The 15594-nt window shown below is 39.7% G+C and overlaps 1 protein-coding gene across 2 annotated transcripts in view; it reads right to left on the bottom strand.

Annotated features, from left to right (window-relative positions):
* myh9b (myosin, heavy chain 9b, non-muscle) overlaps positions 1–15594 on the bottom strand; it is a 53743-nt gene that overhangs the window by 3554 nt on the left and 34595 nt on the right. For both annotated transcript variants that reach the window (XM_082140406.1, XM_082140405.1), the window contains 17 exons: positions 15114–15320; positions 14806–14943; positions 14564–14687; positions 14002–14173; positions 13069–13281; positions 11866–12010; positions 11568–11774; positions 10651–10755; positions 10408–10560; positions 7893–8141; positions 5689–5901; positions 4682–4894; positions 4170–4331; positions 3034–3162; positions 2850–2938; positions 2412–2535; positions 2124–2332 (listed from right to left, as the gene is read on the bottom strand). In XM_082140406.1, coding sequence (XP_081996532.1) covers positions 2124–2332; positions 2412–2535; positions 2850–2938; positions 3034–3162; positions 4170–4331; positions 4682–4894; positions 5689–5901; positions 7893–8141; positions 10408–10560; positions 10651–10755; positions 11568–11774; positions 11866–12010; positions 13069–13281; positions 14002–14173; positions 14564–14687; positions 14806–14943; positions 15114–15320 — 2852 coding nt within the window. The remainder of the gene's footprint in view (positions 1–2123; positions 2333–2411; positions 2536–2849; positions 2939–3033; positions 3163–4169; positions 4332–4681; positions 4895–5688; positions 5902–7892; positions 8142–10407; positions 10561–10650; positions 10756–11567; positions 11775–11865; positions 12011–13068; positions 13282–14001; positions 14174–14563; positions 14688–14805; positions 14944–15113; positions 15321–15594) is intronic.

Here is a 15594-nt window from a genome sequence, read left to right on the forward strand (position 1 = left end):
TGCATGTCCACTACACAGCCTAATTTTACAGTTCTATATTTTGATATTGTGCATATCACCTGGGCATTAGACAATAGATAAATCATGCTTATTTAAATGATGTATACAGTTGTACATAATAATACATAATGTTCCATTTGAACTAAGATTACAATTTTAAAACATAATTTAAACATAATTTTTTCAATTTACAGGTTTCAATATTCATACTATGTTTACATATGACTCAGTAAAGCCCTGCCATTCGGTTCTATTTATTAAATGAATCATAATGCGATCGTATTATTAAATGCGCTATTATTATGTTTGAGACATCAACCACTGCTCGATGACCATAATGTTTGTATAAACTGTAGGTAACAACTGGTAAAATGTACATTTAGGTCATAAAAACAGTAATATTTTCTTCTCAGCCATGTGAACAATTATCCGTGAGTGAAATCTCCTCCCATCTGTTCTCTGATTGGCCTTTCGCAAGGATTCCTGGGTAGTTAAAGTGCGTGGAGCCTGCTTCTATGCGGGCTTCGTGGAAGACCGCTTCAAGGGTACAAAGGGGGCGCTGCTGAGCACACTTCAGAGCGGTAAAATGCTGAATGGGACGGCCTACGGACTCGTAGACTCAGCGAGCACGCGCAATTCAAGTCCACGAGACCGAAAGTCCGCATGAAGTGCGCCATTTGGGACAGGGCCTATGTATCGTGGATAGTGACAATCTGTATAGTGGGTAGTGACAATCTGTATAGTGGGTAGTGACAATCTGTATAGTGGGTAGTGACAATCTGTATAGTGGGTAGTGACAATCTGTATAGTGGGTAGTTCACCCAAAATGAAAATTACTGTGCGTGAAAAAATTCATGTTTTCAGAGTTTAAGTGTCAGTACTAAACTACTATATTAGCCACTTTCTGACCAAGTAGTTACAGGAACATAGTTCTAGGAACTGTCCACTTCTAAACAGTTCTATGAACTACTCTCCCCCAAACTCGGTTTTGCTGTTTGCATTCGCACTGGCCAAGTGGCCATAGGAACTGGTAGGAGGGGTAAGGGAGTGACGCTTGTTGTTGCGACTTTTATTTTGACAGCGTGGCGGACCTTTATTTTGATGGCACTGAGAACGCCAGAGCAAACAATGCTCGCCTTCTGTGTTCATTAGTTAGTGATCTGTCTAACAGTACTGTTTAATATGTTATTAGATAGAACTGTTATACATAGGAAGTACACAGTATATGAAAATAAGTTATTAGCCTAGATGCCGTGTGGTTGATGTCCAGTGTTGCTGAGCAGAAATATATGATCATGTTTGGCTTGGTCCCCTCTGCGTTGGATTTTCTCTTCAGCATAAAGGTTTAGAGGGCCCATCTATCACTGTTTTCCATGTTTGTATAGTTAGTTTCTGGAGTAAATATATAATCTGTGTGTTTACATATGTGCTGGTGTTTTGAGTGCGTTCGGTCAGCGTACACGAACGTCACGAGTAGTTCCTATAGCGCTGGTTTAGACCCTATTCTGAAGTAGGAGCTAAATTAGTTCCTCCAAATGGAGTTCCTAGAACTAAAATCATTCCTAGTCGGCGTGTTCGCAGCGCAGGAACATCCGGGTACTTTAGCCAATAGTTCTAGGAACTGTGAAAAGGTTCCTCCGGTCGGAAAGCGGCTAATGTATAAAAATGCAACGGGGGAAAATTTGTGGGTCCTGATAATGCCAAATGTCTGATGTTGCCAGTAAAAAGTGGCCTACATTATTTTAAACATCTAGTCAGTGACGGAGTAAAGCATATTAATCTACAATAATTCTGTATTTTCATCTTCAGAATCATGAATATTGTTATTCTGGTGTCTCTATTGTCCTGTGCTTTGGGTTTCCAGCACAAGTCCAAGCCTATTCATTTACACTCACAACGTAATACCAAATTTAGCATTTTAATCAACAGTGCGTTTTTTGTTAACCTTTTATCATGTGTCTTGAAGTCTCGCAATAATATCGTATCGTGAGTTCAGTATCGTGATATGTATCGAATCGTGGCATGAGGGTATCGTTACACCCCTAGTACATAGTCTAAAAATGTATGAGTGTATTTGTATTTTTTCTTGTGTATTGTAATAAAAACGGGCAGTTTCCCCTCACTTGGTCTCGACGTCGAGCTGCTCCTCCAGCTGAATGATCTTGGCCTCCAGGGCGGCGATGGTGGCCTTGTACTTGCTCTTCACGGCTCCCTCCAGTTCAGTCAGTTTGAGCTTCAGCTCCTTGTTCTGCCGCTCCATCTGTGATCGAGCGCCTTCCAGACGCTGTGTGGTGCTGCGCTCGGCCGTCAGCTCCACGTTTATCTGGTCCGTCTACAGACAAACGAGAGAGATATTCGTAACATTTCGTAGACAGAGAACAGGTTTAGTTAATCTCGGGAGTGTGTCGGACCTGCAGCAGGGATCTCTTCAGCCGATCGTTCACCAGCTCTGTGTTGTTCTGCTCCTCCTCCAGTTCCTCCTCCAGCTGAGCGATACGAGCCTCCAGACGCCTCCTCTCCTCCGAGCCCAGAGCGCTGATCACACACACGTCATTATTATATATTTTCCCATTAGGGAAATCAAATAGAAAAATATTTCGAAACACTGGAAGAATATTAATGTCTTCATTCAGAATCATATTTTCTTAAAAACTAAGTTTTTTTAGTCCAAAAAATAATAAAACAGGTGGGCATTTAAAAATAACGTTTTCAGTGTATTTATTGTAAATACAAAAGTCTGTGTTCTTGATAACAATGAAAGATTTTTAGCAGTATTTCCCCCCCTAAAAATATGTAAATCATCATCACATGCCTAATGTGATAATGACGTGATCTAAATGTTTTCTCACCCTTTAGCGGCCTGGTTGTTGATCTCGTCCTGCAGTTCGTCTCTCTCCTGCTGCGCTTGTCTCTTGGCTCGCTCGGCGGCCGCCAGTTCCTGCAAACGCATCGAGAGACAGAGAGACGTCAGACTGACCCGTGACCCGATGCGATGAGCGATGAGGAGAGAGAGAGAGAGAGAAACACACTGACCTCCTGCAGCTGGATCATCTCGGCCTCCATGCTCTTCACCTTCTTCTCGTTCTCTTTGCTCTGTGCCAGAATCTCCTCGCGGGACAGGCGCGTGTCGTCCAGCTCCCTCAGCAGGTCCTTCATCTGAGCCTGAAACGCAACGGCGCACACGATCACTCAGATCCGCTTGTAGACTGGTTAAGGACTGTTTTTGTGGCGTAACGTCCATTACAACAATGTGTTAAAATAACTCGTATTAAAGCATTTGCAATGGAGGCAGAATGTGACGCTAGTCAGTACGTCACATGAATTCACCCTTAAAATATGAGTCATTTGAGATGTTACACGGTATTTTACTATCAGTATTAGTATTTAGTACTTATATAGTTTTTAATATTTAGAATTTTTTTTATTTTAATATTTTCCATTTTAATTTGGTACATTTTTAGTATGTTTAAATTTTTTGTTCTATTGTAATATTTTCCATTTTTAGTTTTTAATTTTTTTTTGTTTTATTTTAATATTTTATGTAATTTTGTTACATTTTGTGTATTTAAAAATATATATTTTAATACTTTCCATTTTTATTTATTTATTTATTTTATTTCAATTTGAGTTAAGTACTTAAACTAAATTAAAATGATAAATGTAGTTAAGGCAACTAGCAACTAGAAATAAAATGTCAACATTTCTCATTTTGTGGACTTCAAATTGAAGAACTAAACTAATAAAAGTGACAAAAATGCACAACTAAATTACTACATTAAAATGAAAAACAATATAAAAAATATTAACAAAATACAGCATATAGCCTAATAAAAAAAATCTGAATCAAATCAATACCTGTATTATTACTAAGCTCTTATGACTTGTATCTATGCTTTTCAAACAGTGTGTTTTTAATGTTTTGTGATGGTTATTCAATGATTATTATTATTTATTTAATGACTAGTAAACATTTAATTTGCCTCAGTTTTTGTGCACAAAAGGCTAAGTGTGAGTATTTTGAAGAGTTGTTGAGCTCATATCACAGGAGTGTGTGTGTGTGTGTGTGTGTAGTGTGTGTGTGTGTGTGTGTGTGTGTGTGTGTGTGTGTGTGTGTGTGTGTGTGTGTGTGTGTGTGTGTGTGTGTGAGTTTTCTGGCGCTGAGGACGAACCTGCACTTTCTTGAGCTGCTTGAGCGCCTCGTCACGGCTCTTGTTGGCCTGGTCGATGGCGGCCTCCAGCTCCTTCAGGTCCAGCTCCATCTTCTTCCGCGCCGCCATCGCCACCGTGCGCTGCTTACGCTCGTCCTCCAGCTCCATCTCCATCTCACGCACCTCAAAACACACACACACACATAAAATCAACCACTGCTGCAACAACTGTACATATAAAACTCTGCTTCTTCATCCAATTAATCGAGGAAATAATCGCCAGATTAATTGAGCTATTGTTCATATGTTGATTATTTTCATTATTTCCTCGATTAATCAAAATAAAAAAGCCAATTTATACATGTACAGTTTATAGATATATAAACACACACACAGAGTAAATAAAAAGTGGCATTTTAATCTGATTAATCGAGGAAATAACCGACAGATTAATCGAATATCAAATCATCGATGAAATGATCAGAAATCGAGCCGCATGTTTCATCAGTGGAGTGTGTGTGTTGTAGTGGCACCTGTTTGACGAGCTGCCTCTTCTTCTCCTCTCCCAGCTCGTCTCGGCCCTGCAGGTCTCGCTCGTACTGAGCCTTCATGGCCTGCATGTTGACCTCCAGACGCAGCTTGGCATCTTCAGTGGCCTGAAGCTCGTCCTCCAGCTCCTCCAGCTGAGTCTTCATCTCCTCCAGCTGCTGCTCCATCGAGCGCTTCGACTTCTCCAGATCGTGCACCTGAGAGAGAGAGAGAGAGAGAGAGAGAGAGAGAGAGAGAGAGAGAGAGAGAGAGAGAGAGAGAGAGAGAGAAAAACCGTCAGACTAATGAACTCCAGCCCTGCGTCTCAATGTCCACACTATCCATCCTAAACAGTGTGTGAGATTAGAATAAGTGTGTCCCAAAGCATAGTGTGTTGAAAAGAGTGTGCCAGAAGTCCCCGGATGGTCTACTATTCCCGGTGGATATTTGAAGTGTGGATCCGGGCTCACTATAACAGCTAATATTACCCACAATCCACTGTGCTTTGGAGAAGGAACTACAAACACGACTAAAAAGTGTTAAAAAATCCAAAACATGGCGGATATGCGCGACCGATGGTTAAGTAGAGGTTTAGATAAAAGGTTTGAGTGACTAATAAAAGTTTAACCTGATTTAAAAAAATGAATAAATAAAAAATAATAATAATATATACATTAATATCTCCGCATGAAAGACCCGCGACTGCAGATCAACGTGCTTCTGCATTTCTCTCTGATACGGTAGGAACTGAAATTAAATGAAATGTGGAGGATTTTGACTGTGACAAGATGATTGACAGGCCAGTTTACTGTGACAGGATGTGTGAAACTAAGTGACAGAGAGCAACCATTAAAGATGCTATTGTATGATGTGATAGTCTGTCCCAAAGCGTGTGTACTCTTCTGCTACACACTCAGAAGTATGAACTTTTACTTCACGAAAGAGTGCATAGTTTGAGGGCGTGGTATAAGCAGGTGAACTGAGGTTTGGTGGAACTGGAAAAGGCCCTTACGCTCTTGCCAACGTCGTCCTTCGAGGACACCAGGTCCTCCATCTCGGCGCGGAGCAGTTTGTTGGTTCGGTCCAGCTCCTCCTTCAGGTCGGTGACGGCCTCCAGCTCTCGGGCCAGTGCCAACACACGGGTCTCCTTCTCACGGGCCTCGGCCTCGGCCCGGTCACGCTCCTCTGCGTATCGGGAGGAGATCGACTTCTCCTCCGCCAGCATCTGCAAAACACCAGCATGTCAGGCACTCGCCACTCAGGTTCAGCTGGAAAATTACATCCCTTAAACTAAATACAAGTACTTTTAATTAAAAATGAATTAATATAAAAAAAAAATATATATATATATGGTATAACTACAAAGAAATTATATTTGAAAAATGTGTAGTAAAAATGCAGGTCATTTACCTGACACAAAATATTTTAAATTGAGTTTATGAAAAATTACATTCCTAAAACTAAAAAAAACTATTTTTTAAAATTAATAACTACAACAAGGAAAATTACTTTAAGGATTAAAAAATACCTGATAAAATATTCTAAAACAAAAAAACTAAACAAAATTATTTATTTATTTTTACTAGAAAATGTACATTCATAAAATTATATTATAAAATATATAAAAAATGCACATCGTTTTAATATTGTATTTTTTTTTTTAAGGATAAAAAAAAAAAAAAAAAATGCATGATAAAAAATTTTTGAAAGAAATACATAAATTACTTTGTTACTAAATTTCTAAACTATACTTTGTTACCACATTACTAAAACTGAAACTATATAGAATAAGTCTGATATAAAAGATATAAAATAAATAGACAAATTTAAAGAAAATTAGTACAAAATGCTCAACACAACTAGAAAAAAACGTATATTAAAATTAGGGTTGGGTACCGAAACCCGGTTCCAATAGAGAACCGGTTCCGACGTAAACGGTAGTATCGAGACCGAATAAGAACGCAACTTTCGGTGCCTGATTTCGGTGCCTGACTTTTTTCACCGCCCCCTATAAAACATCTCGCGGCACGAATGATCCAATAACAAAACAGTTAACCAGCAGAGCATTCATTTAGTTCGTTTGTTAAATAAGAGACGATCTAGCGCTGAACTGTGTTTTTTTAAATGATCAAAGTGCTCATTGCCGCTGCGATCAGTGGCGCGGATTCTTGTGGCTCGCGCACACCGCACTTTCTTCACGCGCGCTTCAATACCTTGGACGCGCTTCAATACGTTGCAGAGATCGATCTATTTATGAGGCGTCGTCTATATGAGTATGTGCGAGGAGAGTTTGTGTGTGCGTGCTCGCGTCTCAGATGAGTATGTGCGCGAGTGTGTGTGTGTGTGTGTGTGTGTGTGCTCGCGTCTCAGATGAGTATGTGCGTGAGTTTGTGTGTGTGTGTGTGAGCTCGCGTCTCAGATGAGTATGTGCGCGGAGAGTTCCGCGCGTCTCGTGTGTGTAGAGTTTGTGTGTGTGTGTGTGTGTGTGTGTGTGCTCGCGTCTCAGATGAGTATGTGCGCGAGTTTGTGTGTGTGTGTGTGTGTGTGTGTGCGCTCGCGTCTCAGATGAGTATGTGCGTGAGTTTGTGTGTGTGTGTGTGTGTGTATCCTCTTCGGGTAAGTCTAGTATTTTAATGCCAACTGCAAATCTTGCATATCAAGTATGAATATCAAGTATATTTATATGAGGCTATACTATGTGTGTTAAATATTTCTGCTCAGTGTCAGATATTTCTCTGTTTTGTAAAAGTCTATAATATATAATACGTAATATAATATATAATATATATAAATAATATGAGAAGAAAATTTTTTGATCTTAACTTAAGTGTTTTCGGCTACATCAGTAGCCTTTTAAACGGCACAATTTTTACTTAATCAGAAATCAGAAAATCTTTTTCAGAAAACACACACAGGTATTATTTTTTTGATAAAGTGTGTGCGGTTTATTTTTTTGATAAAGTGTGTGCGGTTTATTTTTTTGATAAAGTGTGTGCGGTTTCGTTTTCTTAAGTACCGGTTTAAGAACCGTTTAAGCACCGGAACCGTTTGAAAAATACCGAGTAGGTACTGGTATCGGATAAAACCCAACCGATACCCAACCCTAATTAAAATGCCCATGTTGTTTAAAGATTACTTTATTTTAACTATAAAAATGAATTAAACTAAGACAGACATTGATTTGCAGTAGTTTGAGCTGATGTTCAGTCGTCTCACCTGGTCGAACTTCTTCTGCTTCTTCTCGAGGTTGGACACGATCTGCCGGAGGTGGTCCTGGTCCACCAGCATGTCGTCCAGCTCCTGCTGTAAGCGGGTCTTGGTCTTGTCCAGCTTGTCGAAGGCGGAGCATCTCTCGTCCAGACGCTGCGTCACACTCTCCAGGTCTCGCTGAACACGCTTCTTCGTCTCCTCAGCGCTCTCCAGAGAGCCCGCCTCCAGCTCCATCTTCTTCTTCATGTCCACCAGCTGCACCACACACACACACACACACACACACACACACACACACACACACACACACACACACACACACACACACACACACACACACACTCAGAGAGTCAGTGTGTAATGAGACTCTTTACACTGTTGTTATATATTCATGCATCAAATACATTTGTACCATTAAAAAAAGTTGAAAAACAGTAGCATGCACTACACAGTATAGACTTAACATTATGCTATTTTTTTGTGCTAAAAAATCCAGTTTAGCAGCATGAAAAGAATGGAAGTTAAAAATAAATCATAATAACATTAAAATAAAGAAAATTATTTCATTGCAAAATTATAAAAAATAAAGCTATTCTAGAAGTTATATATTCCTATTTTATATAAGCTATTCTATTCCACAATCATTTGTGTTCACGAAAAATCAGACCATTAATGAATCATTTAGACCACTTTATGAACAGAACCGACTGAAAAACAAATCTACAGCAAATCAAATTCTATACTGAAAATTCTATATTCACTATAGAACTGTCAATGAATTTCCAATCATTTTTGTTCACTGGAGAAGGATTAAAAAAAGCCATTTTAATTCAGACCTTTCATGAATCATTCAGACCACTTTATGAACAGAACCTTCTCAAATGAACAAATCAAATTCTATTTTGGAAATTCTATATTCACTATAGAATTTTCAATGAATTTCCATAATCATGTGTGTTAAAAAAGCCATTTTGATTCAGACCACTTTATAACCAGAACCGACTCAAATTAACAATCTACAACAAATTTCTATAGTTTCTATAAAAATTCTATAGTGAAATTCCACAATCATTTGTATTCACTGGAGAAGGATAAAAAAGCCATTTTGATTCAGACCTTTAATGAATCATTCAGAACACTTTATGAGCAGAACTGACTCAAATGAACAAATCTAATCAAATTCTATGGTGAAAATTCTATATTCACTACATCATTCAGAACACTTTATGAACAGAACCGACTCAAATGAACAAAAATCACCCAGAAATCAAACATTACTACGACTAGCAAAGTGAATTTCACTCTGTTACACCACATAAGCTCTAAACTAGAGACATCAGTTTGTTTTGAGGATGTTTCAGACAGTTTTGATGAACTATTTTAGAACAAAACACAACTATAGAATTGTGAATAGGGATGCACCGATCCACATTTTTTCACTTCCGATCCGATCCCGATACCTGAATTTGGATATCGGCCGATACCGATACTATTCCGATACCAGAGCTGTGTTTGCTTTAATATTATTATTATCATTATTGTTTATTTTATATGATGCTGAAATAAACTCCTCTCAACAGGCAAGTATGATATGTAGGCCTACATATTTATGCATGTATGGTAAGTATAAGGTCAGAAAAGGAAGTCAGAAAAACAGTAAATCCTGTTAACAGGAAAAATCCCATTCTGAAAACAAATATGCAACTGTAGGTCATGTCAATATTTATTACATTCCCAAAATGTCAAATACTTGAGTCTTGAAATATAAGAAAAGTGCAAGTGTAAACATCTTACACACACACACACTATCTAAAGGGTGATCCTCGCTCCGATGCTGTAACTCTCTCGATGAATGCTCGATCAACATCAGCCATGTGCAAACAGACAAGCGGATTTCGCCTCAGACGCGCGTCAATTTCGCTTCAAACTTTTGCTTTTTACGAGCGTCAATTTCGCTCTGGGCGCGCGAATGGATTCAAAATATTCAAGCGTCCAACTAGACGCGGCAGACGCGAATTTGACGCGCTATTCGCGTTTGGTGTGAACGCACAGTAACGTGGTGCTTTTTTAAATGTTTGATTGCATTCGTTGTGTTGTACGACGCGAGGGAGCTTCAACGAGCTCTGAATTACGGCTTTGCAAACATTGCATTTTGCTGTCTTGCTCTGCGGTGTTTCCAGTGTGAAGAATTTCCACACAGCGGCCGCAAACTGGGGAATGGATTTCCTGAGCGGTGGCGTGTCTCATAACTCTGTGTCTCATTGAGCCGCGCCTCCGTTCAGGAAATCCATTCCGCAGTTTGCAGCCAGCTAGCAGACTAGCCGGCGGGAATCACTTTTGGAGTCATTTCAGCAGACAACGTTAAAGCGCAGACATGACTCAAGGATATCGGATATCTCCGCAGGTTGGATCGGGAAAATCCGATACGTGAATTACGCTGGTATCGGTCCCGATACCGATACTGGATCGGATCGGCCCCATCCCTAATTGTGAAGAGCGCTAGAGTTGCGTGTGTGTGTACCTGCGCCTGCGTGGTGTTGAGCTGCTTCTCCAGGTTCCTCTTGGCCTCCTCCTCCTCCTCCAGCTGCTCCTTCAGGCTGTTCTGCTCATCCTCCAGCTGACGCAGACGTGTGTTCAGAGACAGCTTCTGACGCGTCTCCTCCTGAAGCACTTCCTGCAGACACACACACACTCTTGGGTGAGCGACACACACACACCTGCAGGAGTATCCCACGATCCCTCAGTGTTGTTCCCTCATGTGTACCTGCACGTCCTGCAGCTGCGACTCTACGGCGGACCAGTCCTTCGTGGCTTTGATGGACTTCCCTTCGGCTTCACTCAGCAGACTGTTGACGTTATCCAGCTCCAGCTGAACAGAAAGATGAGCATTAATATTACAATAACCACTTAAATACAAGTTCAAATGGAATATCATCAGATCTAGAGTGTAAAAAACGTGGTCGAAATGAAACACTTAATAAATAAAGGTGAAATATTTTATGACATGTGACCATTGACCGTTACCAGAGGACCATGGACATGCGAATGTGTCGTTAAATTATTGAAATAATAACTTAAATTATCCAAGGTACTTCCAGAAAATATTTCATGGGTGACAAAAGTATGGAAGCCCATTTTTGCTACAAAAATCATGCTTTGGTAAATCGTAACTATGACATACAAAGTAGAAGTTATCATATAACAATGTATGTGACATTATATGCAAAGTCGAAATTATGATAAATGTTGAAATTATGACAAAGGCAAGATGAAGACATCAAAATGATGACAAATAGTTGAAATTGTGACATTTAAATTAAGACATGAGAAATAAAAACCTGTGAAAAGTCAAATTATGAAATAAAAAGTAAAATTTTGTAAAAAAAAACTAAAACAAAACATTATTTTTACTTTTCATCTCATGATTTTGCCGTTTTATGTCAGAATTTCAACATTTTATGCCAATTAAGATTTACCAAATCATGATTTTTTTTTTCTTATGTGGCAGTTTGGAAACCACTGAAATAAATAAATAATATAATACAGTGTTTTTTTGTTTTGTATTTATACATGTTGAGTCTCTTGTGGCCTGTTGATTTAAATCTGTTGTTCACTAGTGTTTTCTAACATGATTAAGTGTGAGATTGAGCATTCTGCAGTAAGTGTGTTGTTGTTGCGCACCTGCATCTTGTTGACTCTCTCGGCCAGTTCCAGCCTCTGTCTCTCGCTCTCGGCGTGTTTGACCTGCAGCTCCTGCACCTGCGTCTCTGCTTTCTTCCTGCGGTGCTCGGACTCTCCTTTACCCTGCATGAGCGTCTGCAGCTCGATCTGCAGCTCGTTCCTCTCCGACTCCAGAGCCTGCTTCGTCTTCTCCACCGACACCTTGTTCTGTCCACAGAGACCAGCGAGAGTGAGTGAGTGAGGACACAGAAGCGCACGCGTGTGACTGATCTCAGGTGTGTGTGAGTGTGTGTCTTACCCGTTTGACCTGCTCCAGCTGCTCGTTGAGCTCGTCGAAGGCCTGACCGTGTTTCTGCCGCATCTCAGCCACAAGCTGCTCGTGAACCTTAGCCTCGTCCTCCAGAGACTTCTTCAGATGAGCCACTTCAGTCTCACGCTTCGTCCTGCACCAAACACACACACACACACACACACACACACACACACACGTGAGGAACGTCAGCCATATTCAACCAAACTCTGATGACAATTTACATATTTGTTTTTAAGTGTGTTCAAAACTTTTCAAGAAACAACTGAGAATATAAAATGGTCTTTGCACTGACTGCAAAAATGGACATTACATTTCCACTGTTGTTAAATCAGCGATATATTGAATTATTTCATTTGAAGAACTACAATGTAATTGGACTGTTAAATAATAAGATATCTATTATTTATAATAATAATAATAATAATAATAATAATATCTATTATAATAAATAATATAAGATATATATTATTTATTATAATATCTAATAAGATAAAAATATAATAATAATAAAATTACTATTATTTTCTTATTTTAATTATTATTATTTAACTAGTTATAAAAATCTAGAATTGTAATACAATTGTACTGTCACACTAAGTAGTATCTAATAAAATTAAGAATTGCATGAAATTCTACTCTTAAATTAAAAAATGAATATCTAATACAATAAAAATATAATAATAAAATAAATATTTTTATGTGATCACTATTTAACTCGATATCAATTAAGAATTCTAATGCTATTGTACTGTTACATGAAAAATAATATAAAAAAAAGAAATGTATTAATAATAATAAGCTTTATTAAGATTTAAAAATTAAGAATTGCAATGCAAAATTATGTATATCAAAATATATATATCAAAAATAATATCTAATAAAATATAATAAAATGTAATCTTTTTTATATTATTATTATTTAAACTGATAATGAAAAAAATGAAGAGCTAAATGTAATGGTACAGTAAAAATAATATATTTAATAGAATAATACATTTAAATAATATTGTAATTATTATATGCTATAATAGTAAAAATACAACATTTTATTTTTATTTATTTTTCACTTTTGCATGTAAAACTGTTCAAGCTCATCATTTTGACCACAGACCTTTAAGTGTCAGGTTCTGGAGAAACGCTCTCTGTGAGAACACGTGTGTGTGTGTGTGTGTGTGTGTGTGCGCTGACCTGAGCTCCTGCTGCGCGGCCGTGGAGTCGAGTGTGTCCTCCAGCTCAGTCTTCAGGGCCTCCAGCTCCTCTCCCAGGTCCCGCCGGTGTTTCTCAGCTTTGGTTCGAGCGTTTCGCTCCAGCTCCAGGTCTTCCTGAAGTTCACTCAGCTGAGCCTCCAGCTCGCGGATCTTCTTCTGCGCCAGGTTCTTCTGCGCCGCTTCCTCCTCGATCCTGGTGTGAAACAGTAACAGTCAGACACACACGCAGAACATAGACTGGGAAAAAAGATGGACGACGCTTCACTCTCTTCCATTGGTGAAAAGTTCAAGTTCAACCACGCTGGTTCATGATGTCACTCAGGTGTTGTGTAATAACTCATTTTAATGAATCTGTTTGATATCCAATTAATGATAGATGTTTTGCTATAAATTACGTACATGACATCTGAGGACTATTTCTCATTTTTCTCAGTTATTTTGCATTATTTCCAGATTCAATCATAGGCTCGTTCTTGCGTACTAGCGCACGTTCGCACATGCGCACTCTTCAGAAACTGTGTTTTAAATCTCTTGACAAACTAAAAGACGTAAATTACATTTGTATGTATTCCAAATAAAAGGCACATGTTGTACTGAATGTCAGCTTGCTTATTTTGCTCAAGATAAGGATTTATTGAGTCCACATGTCATGCAAACAAGAAACTACTCTTCTAACCACAGGTCGAGAGCTGTCGTTCCTAACACACAACTGTGCGATGCTGTTTGCGAATGTGTGTTAGAACGATGTTTTCGGGAAACACAGGCTTGTTGAACTGATGATAACGACAGAACTTGCGACCGTAGTTGAAACTAATGATGCTATCGGGAAAGACACCCCAGGAATGCAGCGGTTCTTGATCGTGATTGTCTCATGTAGGTCAGCTGACACACACACACACACACACACACACACCTGGCCAGCGCCGCCTGCAGCTCCTCCTCCTTCTTGGCGAGCTGCGCTCTGAGTTCAGCGATCTGGGCCTGTAGTTCTGCGATCTGATCCGTCAGCTCGGTGGAGTCGCCCTCCAGCTTCCTGCGGTTCTTCTCCAGCTCCTGACGCTGCTTCTCCTCACGACGCAGACGGTCTAACACACACACACACACACACACACACACACACACACACACAGACAACTCAGCACAACTTATCCTGTATCAATCCTGGCAATCCTCCACCAAATCACATCACTGTTAGTCAGTGCCTGATTTCTTCTTAGCATCTACGTGTAGTTAATACACACTATATATGATTAACTATATATACACTCTATACATTATGAATTATGTGCAATGCATTATACTATATTTTAATGTATTCCTCATTTGTCACATTGGATCAATAAATAAATGTAAAAAGTACAATAAACGTTAAATGCTGGTTTTATAGCCCTGCTCATTCACAGCAGAATAAAGCCTAACTTTAGTTTCTGCACGTGTTTTGCTAACAGCGTTAGGATCTGAGGTTCTGCACTCACCTTCCAGGTCTGTGATCATGGCCTCGTGTTTGTTCTTCAGCTTCTGCAGGCTCTTGGACTTCTCCTCTTCCTCGGCCAGGTTGGTGGTGAATTCAGAAACTCGCTCCTCCAGAAGCTTCTTCTCCTGCAGGAGCAACACACACACACACACACACACACACACACACACAACAGTGAGGAAAACCACCAGCGTTTGAACACAACATCTAAACCAGCGCGTGTGTGTGTGTGTGGAGAGAGACCTTGGACAGCTTGTTGTTCTGGTCGTCCAGGATCATCACTTCATCCTCGGTTTTCTTGAGCTTGGCCTCCATCGTGACCTTCTCCAGCTGCAGCTTCTGTCGGGCGGCTTCCTCCTCGTCCAGCTGCTGCTCCAGATCCTGTGGGACCAAAACACACACACACGTTCATCACTCAGCCAATCGCAGACACACACCTGAGTACAACACTCTTTAATTCAGTTCAATTCACAGTTATTTGTATTAAGTTATGCATTTCAGAAATGTAGAATGCAGAAACACTGAGCACACTGAAGTAATGAATACTTTACCGCGATGTTCTGCTGCATCTTCTTCTTCTCCGTCTGCAGGTGATTGGCCCGCTCCTCCTCTTCCTCCACGCGAGCCTCCAGGTCGTGCAGGATCTCCTCCAGCTCCTGCTTCTTGGCCACCAGGCGGTTCCTCATCTCGTCGGCCTCGGCACACAGATCCATCTCCGCCTGCAGCTGCTCCTGCAGCGCCATCTTCTCCGCACTCAGCTGGAGGCACAAGCACAGCGTTCACATTACCACTGGAGCCGCCACATCATTATACCACATTCATTTACTGTATACTACAGCTGCACCATTCATTGTTAAAAAAAAAAGCGAAATGTAATGAAACAAGTTAAGTATTTTATGAGTGAGTTATTGAATCATTCATTCACGATATCTGTTCAAAAACGCTGATTCATTCAGTAATGAAACTCTGCAGCTCTATTATATACTACATGTAAAATATAGCACTATATATTCATGATGTATAATTCATAAA

Source organism: Leuciscus leuciscus, assembly GCF_965113295.1.
Source record: "Leuciscus leuciscus genome assembly, chromosome: 1".
Taxonomy (NCBI): Eukaryota; Metazoa; Chordata; class Actinopteri; order Cypriniformes; family Leuciscidae; genus Leuciscus; species Leuciscus leuciscus.